This window comes from Physella acuta, unplaced genomic scaffold (genome assembly GCF_028476545.2).
Source record: "Physella acuta isolate Inbredline_101_S28 unplaced genomic scaffold, ASM2847654v3 ptg001017l, whole genome shotgun sequence".
NCBI classification, from domain to species: Eukaryota; Metazoa; Mollusca; class Gastropoda; family Physidae; genus Physella; species Physella acuta.
In genome coordinates, this window is record NW_026732534.1 from 59261 (window position 1) to 75000 (window position 15740).

The window sequence follows — 15740 nt, forward strand, 5'->3', positions numbered from 1 at the left end:
AAAAGGCCAATTCAGATTTTGATTTACAGAGACAAGAATCTTGACGTAAATAACTAGACGAATGGAAACCTTTTTCAAGTCAGACAATTACTTTACTTGTTATGTCTTTGTTGTTAGTGTTATCAGCCATACTACTCTCAATATTACCAGACATTAAACAAGAATATTACATTATCTGTTGCAATTAAATCCTCCGTATATGCATCTTTTTTATATTTAGGCATGCTAATTAAATAATTTTTTAAAGCTCCGTTTTCTAATATAAGCTGGGAAAATTTTATCTTAGCCAACAGGCAGGGGACGCAATCCTCAGTCTACTTCGTCGATTTGCGGTTTATAAAGAAGCTGCTTCTTCGTTAAAGTAAGTAAGAGATTTAATGTGCGTTTTATTTGTAACTATGTCATGTGTCAAAACTTACACACTTGTGAGAAAAATATTGTCTATTTAGCCTCAAAATACAAAAATACTTTTTAAAACGTATGTATTTTTCAGGATGTTCATTAAACAGACGGTGCTGTGTCTTTTATTGTTCACACTGGCGTCTTCTAAATCAGTTCAAGATGCTGGATTGGACGTGGTAATTGAAATTTGACTTAGCATCTTTTCTTTCTATAATTTTTCTCTAATTTATTGAAAAGTTTTTTTATTATTTCGACACTCATTGCAAGATACTGGGTTGGAAGTGGTAATTTAAATTTGACTGAGCTTATTTTCTTTCTTTAAATTTTCCTTAATTTATTGAATCGTCTTTCCTTTATTCTGACACTCTTTGTAACAATTTTTCCTTGCAAGTACTGAACAGCATCACCGTTGCACCTAATCAATCAAAGCACTTGATCAGTGCTAAAATGGATTGTCATAACAGACTTACGCTAGATAACTATATTTATTCGGAAGACAATTTAGTTTTATCGTGACTTATAGTTTAAAATAAAAACTCGAACATTTTTTTTCCCAGATCGGCATTGATATACCACCTACATTAATTCAGACGTTCGATAGGTAATTAAATAGCTAAATATTTAATATTGAAATGTTATATCACTTCAGTGTATTAAATGACTTTAATATTTTTAACGAAAACAGTAATCAATTATTTGTAGATTTATTCATAGAAAGTTTGTATACCTCTGTGTTATTGCATGTGAATGTTAAAGTATAAAATATAGAATACGTTTACACTGGATAATTAATTGTATTTAATTTCTAATTTAAAGAAAAATCTTGTAATGTCTTAATTTAATGTTTTTTTCGTTATTTTATTCGGTATGTTTCAAAATGTCATTCTTTTTTTTTTCGTTGAGTTTTCTCAATAGTTAATGTTTTTTGTTACTTTATTTAGCTTGTTTCAAACAGTAATTCGTTCTCTTTTGAGTTGGTATGTCTCAATATGTAGCTATTCCGTTTTTTTATTGGCCTGTGCGAAAAAAGTTTTTTATTTTTACTTTCCCCTGGCATCAGGCCTAGCGAGCCAGTGCTGGAAGATGTAACAGAGGAACCAGAGCTCACCAAAAAAAAACGAACCGTCTACAACGGAACGGTCAACTGGGGCTACAACGTTCCCTATATCATCGACTCTTCTTTTACTGCCATCGGTAGGGTACTAGCTTATTTGTGAGAGGGGGGGGGGGCTCTAAAAACAAAATACCCCTTTAGAATTTTTAACAATATAATAAATTATGATCGCGAACGATGTAATTATTATGCTAAAGCTAAAATTGGCGTATCGTATTGTTTAAAAAGTTGTATCATCAAGTACTTTTCTAAACATACTTCTTTTTAGAAAGACTTGGTCAGTCTTCTACGAAATAAGACAATAAAGATAATAACTGAAGAAAAACATGAGGATAATGTACCTATTCAATTACAATAGTAATTCAAGTTGGCCTACACTACCTTTGTATTAAAACAACATATTTCAAAGTTTTATTAATGGTAGTCATATTTTAATAAGAAATTGATATTTTTGATAATTCTGAGATTAAAATTAAATAATTTATTTTGAGGTTTAACTGATGTTAATTCGAAAGGTCTGTTGCGGAACGTATAAAATAGTACTTTAAGCCCAGAACGTAAATATAGTAGAGTATATGGTTTTCATAGCTCTGAATATGAGGAAATTATATGAGCATTATGGCGAGCTGTCGTGAATTTTCCCAACTCGAGCTAAGTACGCATCTAAGCTGGATTGACTCATAGACGCGTACTTATTCGAATACATGGTATTAATCATGATCTTCTCACCTTCATGCCAAGACTAATAGGGCAGGTGTAGTAGAGTTCACCTGTTTTAGTAACGTCAGCATCCAAAGGGGATTGTCAGCAAAATGCTTAACCGCTTTAATTTCCCTAATCTGAGTCAGGTACTTATAACAGCTGAGAGGACTCAAGGTAATACTACAGGCTGGAGCCCGGGATCAAAACTCGATACTCTCGAATTAGCAGTCGTAAGCTCTACCACACGACGACGCCGTCCCTACATGATATTAATGTTTATATCTGACCAGGTGCCTACTACACGACGCTTTTGAAACGTGCCATACAGGTGATCTCGGAAAATGTCTGTCTGACCTTTATTGATGAAACTAGCAGGTGGGATTCAAGTGACACGCAATGGTTCACCAAAAACGGTTATTCGTCGAACGATTACATTTTTGTCGCATATGATGCATCAGGGTATGATATTTCTTGTACTGTTTTTTTTATACAAAATTAATTTTATTGTGGATAAAAGAAATTTTAATCTAAAATGTAATAGATTTTGATTAGATTGTATCCACTACATATACCTACCACAGATTAAACTAATTTTAGGTATTTATGTGATAGTAAGTAAGTCAAGTACCCATTCGAATCTAACCGTCCTTGTGGCCGGTGTAGTAGAGTTTCTGTTTCAGAGACTTGGCGTATGTAAGGATGAAGTAATCAGCGTTATGTCCAATCATAATTTTAGTCAAGTACTCATTAGAGCTGGGTTGACTCAGGAGGTCTTACAGACTCGAACGAGGGATCCGCAGAAGAAGTCTGTACCATTCATCCTCCTTAATAATATGATAGCTTTACATTCAGATTTAATACGTAGGCTAGAGCTTCAAAAAAGTGGGAAGACAACCCAGCCTTATAGAGGGAGAGCAATCTAAAGCATTGGTTGCAACATGCAAGAACGTATGAGTTACCTTACCTAACAGATTAAACTTTCTCCTCAGGTGTTATGTTTCTGGTGGTAATTTGAATGGAAACCGACGGGTATACGTCTCACCGTGCCAGGATTTCGTAAGTAAATTAAGACTATTGTAAATTAAGTTATCAAATTATAATAACAAATAAGTAAATATATCAAAATATATGTATGTATACCAATATGTAACCACGCATATATAGGCCTATAAATATATATATATATATATATATATATATATATATATATATATATATATATATATAGGCTTATATATATAGGCTTATTTATATATATATATGTATATGTATGTATATAGGCTTATATATATAGGCTTATTTATATAGGCATATATATATATATTTATATATATATATATATATATATATATATATATATATATATATATATATATATATATATAGGCCTATATATATATATATTTATATACGAGCTGAAACCGCATATGTTGCTATTTAGTTGTTTTATTTGCTACTCTTCAGTAATTCATAATTTGTGAATTCGGCACTACCCTCTCTTTCCCCTTCCCCCCCCCCCCCCCCCATACTCCCCCTCCCTCCCCCCTCCGGCCCCCCTACATGAAAGTTTACAGACGACAATAAAAAGATGAAGGAGAACTTGGTTTCATTTTGTTTTAATGCTGAATTATCTGCCCTTAATCGCCGTCTCATTGTAAACATTCGGGGTGAACCAGGACTGACCAGACAGGTGGGCTGTGAGTGGTAGCGATAAGCCTAGAGAGCGGGGAAGGAACGGCTACGCCCTTACTTAGTGGTGTCTTGTATGGTCCTCATGTATAGAATTATATATATATATATATATATATATATATATATATATATATATATATATATATATATATATATATATATATATATAAATGTGTTCCATCGTTTTAAATATAAATCATTAAGATATAGTTTTATTTTATTTTGACTAGTACTAAGAACAATATTAGATGAGTAATGAATATGAACTAATTTGAGAAAAACTATTAGTGATAAAGTTCTAAACTATAAAAGAGTTTTTACCTCCCTTGTATTGCCAGGTGATCAACACCCACGAGTGGATGCACGCGGTGGGTGTTGCACATATGCAAGAAGGCTACCTCCGAGAGAACTACATTACAATAAACAAAGACGACATCCAAGAAAGTTAGTTGGTTCAATTTACTGAGTTTTATTAATTCACTTATTTTCTATAGTGCTAGATATGCTAGTATATCTTAATATCTGCATTACGAATTGACTGTAATATATATATATATATATATATATATATATATATATATATATATATATATATATATATATATACATATATATATATATATATATATATATATATATATATATATATATATATATATATATACATATATATATATATATATATATATATATATATATATATATATATATATATATATATATATTAACATATGTACTTATATAATATACTTAACTTGGTAATTCCATGTTCAGGTCTTCTGGGCACCTATTCAGTTACTAATAGATCACCGAATTTTCAAAACTATTTCTTTGATCCGTCTTCTGCTGTGATGTACGGACGTACGGTAAGAATTTTGTTCGTTTCCGAAGTTTTTAAATATGCACTGTATTTGATATAATCTTTATTGTTTGCTCTAGCTGATGGAGGGTAAATTGGTTTATTGATATCTTTTTAATTCTTAATCGTTTTTAATGAACCTTCAAAAAATTCTATTCGTGTGTGTCATTGCAAAATATGGTTTGCCATAAAGTTTTGGGTAACATTTTAAGTGACGGTCCTGTTCTTACTAACTTTCGACGAAAGTTGCAATGCATTACATGAAAACTATTTTATTAAAATTAAATCATGATTGTTTTTGGTTGGACAAAGGTTATGAATGCAAATCCAAAAAGAAAAGCATTCTGAAATCAACGGCCTAGAAGTCACATAACAAGTTGACACGTAACACTTAATTGTGTTAGAGGGAATCCTACAACTAAAAACGAATAATAAAAAGAATTGTTGTATGTAAATCTGTTTCTATTTTGAGTGACGTGTTTCTGTGTTTTTTGGTTTTAGACTTGGAACAGGAACGGCAACGAAGCGTACACGCCAATCAGAGACGACCTGTTCAACACCGTCACCACTAAGTCAGGCGACAAGGTCATCTATCTGGAACTCAATGAAGTCTTCAAATGTGCCGGTAAGGAAGACACATCTCTTTCATGCTACTCCATTACTGGTAACTTTACACTGGTTATCATTCGTTGGTTTAACAATTTCATCCCTCTACCTACCAAACAGAACGACCTTCTAATATTACATCTATTGTTCTAATGTTAATAAAATCAAAAACATTATTTCTTTTTTTCTTTTTATTAAAAACCAATCGGCTTAATATATACGCATTTTGTTGATAAATTCAAGATTAAAAGGAAAATAAATTACATTTTTTAGAACATAATCGTATTTGATTATACGGTTAAATTTAAATGAAATGTTAGAGATCAATTACCATTTTTTGCACGATTACAATACTTCCTCTATACTCCGTACACGAGAAAGTAACAAAAGTAACATATTGACATATTTAATAATGTTATAATTAGTTAATAAAACAAGAATTCGTTTACTTTGTATAATAATGGCCTGCTCTTCATCCCCTTATCCCCCCGACCCCCCCCCCCTTCCACTCCCCCCCCCCCCAAAATTACAATTATTATAAAAAAATTATTAAAATAATTTAAAAAAAAATATTTTTATTGCTGACTATAAAAGTGGCGTGTTAAGATTTAAAATATCTCGAAACAGTCTTTGCACAACCAAGTTAAAATTTAGAAGATGAACTAAGAATAATAGGTCATTTAGTTAATTTATACTTGTATAATATTAATAATATTAGAAGAACAAGATGTTTATCTACAGAAAACAACGTATATTGAACATTTTTTTTTAAATTTGATATAAAAATGTTGAAAGTATATAAAAAACAATCAATGTTCTTTTATCAATGAATATCTGTATAACAAAAAGTATTATTTTATAAACAAAAACATTTTTTAAAAACTGCTAAATGAAGTTCAAGTCACTCGTTTTTAGTTATCTGTGCTGATTCTACATAATTTTTGAATTGGCCGATTATTTACAAATACTTATTAAGAAATAATACGTTTAAAAAAAATATAAACAGCAAAGGGCTTTTGAAATAAATGCATATTATTAATATCAAAATGCAACTCGTTTTCTATTAAGGCAGTTACTATTTTCTGAATCCATCTTCTTTAAATACTTGTATAAAGCAATCTGCATTACGTTTTTGTTGCCAACTAAAAAACCTGAAGAAAATAATTTAAAAAATGATTTGAAAGCCTTGTTGTAAAATTAATAGCAAAAGACAAATGATATTTTTAAATAACTTAAATTTTACAGAAAAATTCTGTGGCGGAAACAATGTCGACTGCGCACCCGGATATTACACTTACGTGAAAGGCGTCTGCCGATGTGTGTGCCCGGATGAATACGACATCTCTACAAACTGCAAGACACTGAAAAATGGGCGTAAGTTTTGGTTAATAACTCAACCGTTGAAATCTATACATTTAAAAAAAAAATATTTTAAATTTTTTTTTCCTGTATTACTAATTGCCAAAATATAGAAAAGTTAAAAAAAAACTAGTTTATATTTATACATAACGTATGTTTAATTATAATTTGATTAAAAAACAATGAGTTTTTATTTTAAATTCAAAGTCTTTGGGTTAAATTCATTTTAAATTAAAACATCAACAGCATCGCCCATCGCTAAGTGGCCGAACACACCAATAGTTGTTTTTGCGGGTGGGGCCTCGCACAGCTGCCCAACAGGATTCGATCCCACACCTGGCTGGTTCTCCTTCACTGGGTCCTACGCTATAAGCCAGACCCCAGGGGCTCCTGTCCAGTACCCCGTATCTGGAACCACCAACTACTTTCCCATCTGCACCAGAAACTTACCTGCAGGAACCACACCTGACTGGGAGTCCTGGCCAGCCGGAGGTCAATACTGTTTCATTAAACCTGCAGGTGTAAACTGTGGGGGAGGTAGGTTTTTAGAATTTAAACAGTGCAAATTATTTTTGTGTTATTTTAGTGTTAGTTTCCAAGCTTGACATACTAAAGAATACCCAGGCAGTACTTAAAATTGGGCTTGTTTCATTTTTGACAATCATATGGGGGCCCTTGGGAAGCAAAGGTCTGCGATCACACCTCCACGCAAGACTCAGTTTTGAGCAGCTCTTCTTATCTGTGCACACGTGAGCCCAGCAGCCTTCGCCTCTTCTTCAACCGTTGATCTCTTAGACCGGCCCACTTTCCTTCTTCCGTGGGTATTCCAGTCCATAGCTTTTTTTGATATATCTGCTCCCCTTCTCATGGTATGTCTAATCCATCCACATTTTCGGGCTTTAATATCCTTATCAATTTGCTGTAATATTTCGAAAATTCCAATGTATTCACATCAAATTTACAAATCTACAGCGTTCACCGAAGCGGGAGGGTACGGATTGTCGTACAGCAGTATTTCCTACAACGGCTCGCTCGGTGATATAACAATCTCCTCAAACAACATAACCATCAAAGCCTGCTGCAGGTACCAGGAGTTTTCAGACATGATCATTGATCTACCAGACGGCGAGCCCTTCAGACTTTTAACCCGAGCTAAGTGTCCAGTCATCAGAGGTTAAACAAAGTTATACAAAGTCTTTATCTCTTTAGGCTTTAAATATATGTAAATATGCTTTCTTTCTCTCTCTCTCTCTCTCTCTCTCTCTCTCTCTTTCTCACTCACTTTCTTTCTGAATAATCTCTTTCTCTCTCTTTCTCTCTCTCTCTCTCTCTCTCTCTCTCTCTCTCTCTCTCTCTCTCTCTCTCTCTCTCTATATATATATATATATATATATATATATATATATGTGTGTATACATGTGTATATGCGCATACATACATTTTAAATGGCGCTATACACTACGGGCACACCATGTCGGTGGTGTGACTTAGTTCGCCCTAAAAGCCTACGTGCACTTTAAAGAGCGCAGTTTACTATGGATAAGGTGGGCTATTAAGATCGTTAAATAAAGCGACACCACTAACACACGAAGAGTGTTCTATCTAACTATTTCGTAGGGTGATAAAGGCAAACTCAATGCTTTCATACAACATGTCCTTTGCTGTTATACCAGTAATGTGGACAAACACGCACAAACAAGCATCCCCCAAAAAAAAACAAAGATTTAAGAAATATAGCGACTGCTTTGTTAACAGTTTAAATAACTCACATTAAGAAAATAAAATCAGGCGTCTAAAATCGTGTTGATGAAACCCTTATAAAATGTTTCGTATATTTGTTGCAAAGCTAGGATGTAACAACGCTTGACTGGTACGCAAGTTAAAAGTAAAAGCGCAGAATATAAATCAGCATATATATATATATATATATATATATATATATATATATATCAGGTTTAAAAGCGTACAACAGCAGAATCAACTTCTGGACTACCACCAACGATGCATTTGGACCCGCCCCTTCACCATTCTGGCCATTCTCCAACACCTGGACCACCTACTCCTGCTACTACCAGCCTGGTATCTATGGTAACGTAACTTTCTTACTTTTTCTATCAATCCAGCTAGTTTTGAAATATAGTCCGAATATTCACAGGAAGCAGATTAACCAAAAATTTACCAGAAATGTTTACAAATTGTTCAGCATATTGAAGGGAAATAACCATTGCAGGTTGTAATGAGCTGGTGAATCTTGATGCTAACAATCGTTCTGTGACCATAAGGACTCCGTATCTATCCAATCAAGCCAGGGAACCCTTCAGGAGATGTTTCTATGTTTTCAATGTAAGATAATATAAACAATAATTGATCGTTAACTAATATTGTAGTATTGTTTTGGGAATGTTTGCCTATTTTACTGAGTAACTTTTTTCCCCAGGTTTTAAGACGTTAGTTAATAAATGTATATATATATATATATATATATATATATATATATATATATATATATATATATATATATTGATTTATATACATATATAAACATATTGAATACTTTTTTCCTGTGCACAGGCACCAAAGAATTCGCAGATTTTGATAACCTTCAACAGATTTAGTTTACCAACGGTCAATGATGAGTTTCTGGTGAAGCGCTACCATCCCTGGCAATTGGCTTACAAGTGAGAAACAATTTAGTGGACTCATGTTGTGTAGTCAAATAATTTCAATAGTGTTTCAAGTCATTAAATATGTAGTCAAGTTATCGAAGCATGGTCCACGATAATTAAGGGTGTCCTTATGAGAGTTAAATATGTGCAATTGATAATGAAATGTATATCATTAATAATTATATCTAACGTAGTTATTATGCAAATAACCACAATGACTAAGCATTTACCCACTTTAAGCATCGTTAGGATAACTAAGCAAATAACCAAGAGGAATAAGCATATACATATATTAAGAAAATACGTCTTTTTATTTTTAGTAATTAATGTGCTTTTTCTTTGCTAACGATATGAATACAAATAATGTAATCGGTAAAACAAAACAACTACCGATGATATTTCCAAATATATTTCGGAAAGGAATAGTTTATTTGACCTACACAGCGTAAAACAACTTTAAAGAGTGCCAAAAATATTCCAATCTTAAGACACAATATTAATATTCTTTTAGAAATATTCCAATCTTAAGTCACAATATTAATATTAGGCCTACTTCATTCAAACCTATTCCAACCTTAAGACACAATATTAATATTACTTCTTTCAGAAATATTCCAATCTTAAGACACATTATTAACATTCTTTCAGAAAGATTCCAATCTTAAGACACAATATTAATGTTATTTCTTTCAGAATCGATGTTTCTCTGCCTCCAGCACAGATACTCAGTGAGTTGAATTACTTTTCCGCCGAAGCTTTCTTCGGTTACAACATTGTAACGAACTATGGCGTCAACTTTACAGCTACGGTTATACTACGTGAGTACGTTTTTCAAATACATGAATAAATGTTTGTAATATATATATATATATATATATATATATATATATATATATATATATATATATATATATATATATATATATAAAATAAAGTTTTAGCAGCTAGATTAGGCATTTACGTGATCGTTTAAAAGACTTATGTACCTTATGAAATCTTTGTTTTCTCACAGCTGAAGACTACTGCTATGATTCTTCAATAAATGGCGCAGACTACCGAGGAAAAACTGCCATTTCTGAAACATACGAGCCCTGTATAGAGTGGTCAAAAGCTGTCAACTGCTCAAACTTTCCCAAGTAATTGTTGAAGAAAGAATTGGAAGAACTAAAATGACGAGTCTTGCTAATAACTGATTTTCGATTTTGAAAAGACATAGTCTTCCAATATCTTATCGATTTAAAAACGAAAAATATTTCTTAAGATTATTAATTATTATTACAATGGTTAATAGCTTTTATAAAAAACAACATAAGAAGACACTTTATTTGGTGTACATTTAATACAGAAACATTTGGCTCTGCATATATTGTGTTTCATCCTTTATTATTCTGTCATTTATAAGAAAAAAAAGTATGCTAATTCGAAACTATCATTAAAAAATAACTCGTTCGAGAAATATTCAAAAGTCATTTCATTAATTTTATTTTTCAATTAGTTTACTTTAAAACACGAAACGCTTATTTCGAAGAACAAAATACTATGATTTACTATGTTTATTTTAGGGTTGTTTCTCAATGCTTCTTTACTTCTTAATTACTAGGTCTGACCAAATGGCAAACATTTTGTCTGGCAACCAATGTCGTAATCCAGACGGCCGTAGAGGACCTTGGTGCTACACTTACATCAATGGGACCAACTGCAACATCCGTTACTGCGATGCTTGCAACTTTAGTCAGTAACATAAGATTTTAATATACGTGTATATATATATATATATATATATATATATATATATATATATATATATATATATATATATATATATATATAAATATATATATTATATGACTTTTTCTATCTATACATATAAAAATTTACACAGACACACACATATAACAATATTACCAACAGACTTGCTACAAAAGAAATAAAAATAAATGTATGTATAATTTATATATATATATATATATATATATATATATATATATATATATATATATATATATATATATAAACATATTAGTCACGTGTAGTGGATAATGGCATAATATTGTGTTAAGAAGCACCACATTACTATTACTTTTATTTATTGAGTTTTTTGAACATTAGTAATATGTTGCTCCAACATCAGTGTCGATTTTTAATGTAGTTTATTTTGCCTTCAGAGAAGCCAGTGGATGCTACGACAAGATGTTCCACCCTTTTGGCCGCCAATCCAAATTTCTGTTCTGTTGGTGTACAGAGGTTCTCATGTTTTGTTTCCTGCAACTTTACAGTACAGCCTACAACTCGTGGTGCGTTACTTATAAAATTAATAAAATCTTCATTATTAAAAGAACCATTGAACTTAAGAATCGTTAAAACATTTAAAGAAAACTGAACATCATTAATGCTATCTATTTGCAAATATGTCCTTAACATTACAGTTTCTAAAAAAGTATCTTATATTTTATTGTATTATTTCTTTAACCAAAAAATCTGCTCTATAAGAGCTTTTGTAACAAATAATTGAATAATATCACATCAAAGCACGTAAAAGCTGAATATTTTATTTTTAAGTTGTTTTTTAAACAATATTGAATTAATCCTGATAATATTTCTCTTTTCATATAAGCATATGTATTGAAAAAAATAACTTTACACATTTACATTCAAATCTGTACAATCTGAACATTTTATACAACTGAAGGCACTATTGAAATCTGTGTTCACGTAACTACACTAAACTTTACATTTTGTCTCAGAATAATTCTTCTAAAATGTGTCGTTCTGCAGCTGTCTGTGGTCCACCGACCATCCCCACCGACGGGCAAGTGGTTGGGTCACTTAAAGCTTCATACAAGGGAGGCGAGAAGGTCCAGGTGACGTGTGCTCTCAACAACAACAATGGCCTGGCTAATGACATGTATTGTACAGCCACAGGGTGGACAACTCTATATCAGGCTTGCCAAGGTAAGTAATCAAGAATTTAACAAACAGTTTATAATTTTGGAAGTTATCTTTTATGGAAAAATAAATCCATCTGTAACAACGCGATACATTACTTTCATAATATGTAAAATCATAAATTAATGATGTTTATATTATAAAGAGTAAAAGTTGTTTTAAGAGCTTTTTTATAGCTTTAAAAATTCATAAAGACGGAGTGAAAATGTAACAGATTAATCATACAAGATATCAAGATAAATAATAACTTACGTTTTTTCATCTCAATATTGTGTTTTTTGGCTACGGGTAAACATAATTTTTCTTTAAAATAAATTTGTAATTAGACGTTTTGTATTAGATTTATGTATAAGTAAACCATCTTAAATTAACGAAAGTAGGCTACATATAAAAAATAAGTATTACTATTGTAAATTTGCAAGGCGAACTAAGGCAAAACATGTAAACATAATGAAATACATAATTAACAGTCAGTCAGTGTTGTTTTCGTCAGCTACCTGTGTGGACAAGGTGGACACATGTGAGAGTGTGATGGCCAAAAGCCCAACCTTCTGTCTCAACCCTAACACGATAGATACAGCTAAATCATCTTGTTCCTTGTCATGTGGATTCTGTTCTTGTAAATATGTGTAACATTTTTAATATTTAAATTTTGATCTTAAAACTAGTTGATTGTTTGTAAGTAAGTATGTAAGTAAATAATTAAGAAATAATAATAATTAAAAACTATAAAAGTAATAATAATAATAATAAATTTATTTACGAATAATTATAATAATAATAATTATTATTATTATTATTAGTACTAGTAGTAGTAGTAGTAGTAGTAGTAGTAGTAGTAGTAGTAGTAGTAGTAGTAGTAGTAGTAGTAGTAGTAATAGTAGTAATACTAGTACTTTTTTAAATATTCAAAATCGTTTATGGATTGTTATGTCAAAAACATGCCTGCATAAATTCTTTAAACAAATTGCATATTTTTGTTTGTTTTCCTAGCTGTCGTCTCGACTTGCTCCACCCCCACCAGCACCACCTACACCAGGACGTCTGCTCTAGCTACCATCAAGCCAGGTCAGGTCATGACCTTCACCTGCAATGCTGGCCAGTACTACGTGTCAGGAGATCTCAGCAGGGCGTGTTCTATCTCTGGGAACTTGCTGGGAACTGAACCTGTCTGTCAATGTACGCTTTTATATATATATATATATATATATATATATATATATATATATATATATATATATATATATATATATATATGTATATGTATATGTATATATATATATATGTACGCTTTTATATATATATATATATATATATATATATATATATATATATATATATATATATATGTATATATATATATATATATATATATATATATATATATATATATATATATATATATATCGTTTTTGTTTTAATGCTTTGTATATTTATTTGCAAGCTAAAATACACTACCCAACAGCATGATTGCAATCTTTTATGTAGATATCTTTATAAATTACAAACTAATTCTATTATTTTATGTCAGCACATTAAAAAAAGATTTACTATACAATTAAATAATTTTGTTTACCCTAAACATTTATTGGACTATTTACCTGAGCTTATTTAACAGCAAATAACATATCTTAGCATTTCTTACGAATGCAGAAGTGATACGTTATTTGCTAAATCTAAAAATAAATATGGACCATCTTTTTTGTTTTCATAATTTAGCAGACTTATAGTTATGATATTAGAGACCTAATGTTATTAAATATAACATAGCAGATCTAAGGTAATAATGCACAATATAATAGACCTAAAGTTATGATACATAATATAATAAACCTAAAGTTATGACACAATATAATTGATCTAAAGTTATGATACACAATATATAGACTTAAAGTTATGATACACAATATAATAGAGCTAAAATTATGATACACAATACAATAGACCTAAAGGTATGATACTCAATATAATTTAGCTGCAGTCATGACACACAATATAATAGACCTAAAGTTATTATAAACTTAATTAAAAAGTTAATATAATATACCTAAATTTTTAACACGTACTTTATTTTATAACACACAGCAACACCCGTGGCAACTGATGTCAACTTGAACTCAGTCAGAAGGAGAGTGGACTTCTTACCTCTTAAGACAGTGGTCATTCTTGATAAAGACGGCTACAGGTAAGTGTTTTCTGATCTCGTTAACTCCGAAATAAAAACGATTATTTAATTTTTAATTTTATTTTAGTTACTGCTTATTGATATAAATAATTACTCATCTATTTAACATATTTTAATTTTTTTTCTTTATTGAGATAAATAATTGCTTAAAGGTGTAAAATGTTTAATTTGTAAAAGCAATGTTTTTCTATTAACATTTTTAGAATCCCCTTCAACGGAAATATAACAACTTGGTATTACTTCTGTCAAACGTCTGCATCACTCACCTTTGTCGTGTACAGGAAAAGTGGGTAAGTGATCTATGTGTACACTGCATACTACCACCATTTCCCCACTTGCAGAAATTATTATTGTGTATATCAGGTCAAGTAGGAGATTGCATATCTTTTCTTCAGTGTTAGCTCACACATTGAATGTTTATGATGACAGAAATACATTCGTTGATCTAACTTATGGGAAGATTATGAATGATTATAAATGAAATTAGCTATTAGTTCTAGCAAGTGTGTGCTTCTTAATGGACATTGTTTCGAAAAGTTTAAAAACTGGGGATCTTTGAAAGTCAACTTTTCTGAGACTTTAGTACGCAAATTACTTTTAGTTATAGACGAAACAAACTTTATATAAGCGTAATTTTTGTAGCTTATTTTACAGACAATTTAATAAGTTACAAAAAAATTGTTAAATCCCGTGTAGATAGAAGGTCATATAGGTCTCCAATTACCTACGTTTGTTGAATCAACCCAAACTGTATCAAAGTCTTGATTTTAAGCGGGTATTCATGATATACGTTTTATTGTTTTCATTGCCAAAATACTGTTCAATATGCTCAACGCAAGTTTATATCATTAGGATATTTCGATTAATCAATTTTTTTGAATGTATAAGTCAACATACATTCACGATGTACTAATATTTTCTCCTTAAAGGCGAGCTGTGTTATAACTGTGGTCTATGTATCCCACAGCTATGCAGTGAGAGGATTTATACTACCATCACATTTCTCTCTAACCAATTCAGTATTCATCATAGAGTTCTGACAAGTACGGCGATATCAACGTTGACAAATGACTTGAAAGAATTATATTATTTAACAAAAGATACGGAGACTTGACTACATTTACGACCTCATCCTCAGATAACAAGAACAAGATTACCTTAAACTTCTTTCCCGGCAACAACTATCCTACAGTAAAACGTTATATTCTT

General features: G+C 31.0%; 2 protein-coding genes across 2 annotated transcripts in view; both read left to right on the forward strand.

Moving 5' to 3' along the window:
- Window positions 1-302: 302 nt before the first annotated feature.
- LOC131954653 (uncharacterized) lies at window positions 303-10540 on the forward strand. Its single transcript, XM_059318437.1, has 17 exons — window positions 303-361; window positions 494-578; window positions 960-1003; window positions 1463-1596; window positions 2509-2677; window positions 3208-3274; window positions 4249-4354; window positions 4685-4776; window positions 5271-5394; window positions 6621-6749; window positions 6981-7271; window positions 7707-7907; window positions 8688-8822; window positions 8965-9077; window positions 9306-9412; window positions 10094-10218; window positions 10413-10540. The coding sequence occupies exons 2-17, from the start codon at window positions 495-497 to the stop codon at window positions 10538-10540; spliced, it is 2049 nt and encodes a 682-aa protein (XP_059174420.1). The 5' UTR covers window positions 303-361; window position 494.
- Window positions 10541-11006: 466 nt separating this feature from the next.
- Window positions 11007-15740, forward strand: part of LOC131954639 (uncharacterized) — a 5623-nt gene continuing 889 nt past the window's right edge. The window contains exons 1-7 of the mRNA XM_059318417.1: window positions 11007-11131; window positions 11566-11694; window positions 12176-12352; window positions 12840-12965; window positions 13340-13525; window positions 14432-14531; window positions 14735-14821. Coding sequence (XP_059174400.1) covers window positions 11011-11131; window positions 11566-11694; window positions 12176-12352; window positions 12840-12965; window positions 13340-13525; window positions 14432-14531; window positions 14735-14821 — 926 coding nt within the window. The 5' untranslated portion in view covers window positions 11007-11010. The remainder of the gene's footprint in view (window positions 11132-11565; window positions 11695-12175; window positions 12353-12839; window positions 12966-13339; window positions 13526-14431; window positions 14532-14734; window positions 14822-15740) is intronic.

What these genes read in the sequence shown, in the direction of transcription:
- LOC131954653 (XM_059318437.1), top strand. Translation starts at nt 495, where the DNA reads ATGTTCATTAAACAGACGGTGCTGTGTCTTTTATTGTTCACACTGGCG. An exon ending in TGAAGTCTTCAAATGTGCCG is followed by an intron (nt 5,395 to 6,620) that starts GTAAGGAAGACA and finishes TAAATTTTACAG; the next exon opens with AAAAATTCTGTGGCGGAAAC. An exon ending in GATGTTTCTATGTTTTCAAT is followed by an intron (nt 9,078 to 9,305) that starts GTAAGATAATAT and finishes TCCTGTGCACAG; the next exon opens with GCACCAAAGAATTCGCAGAT.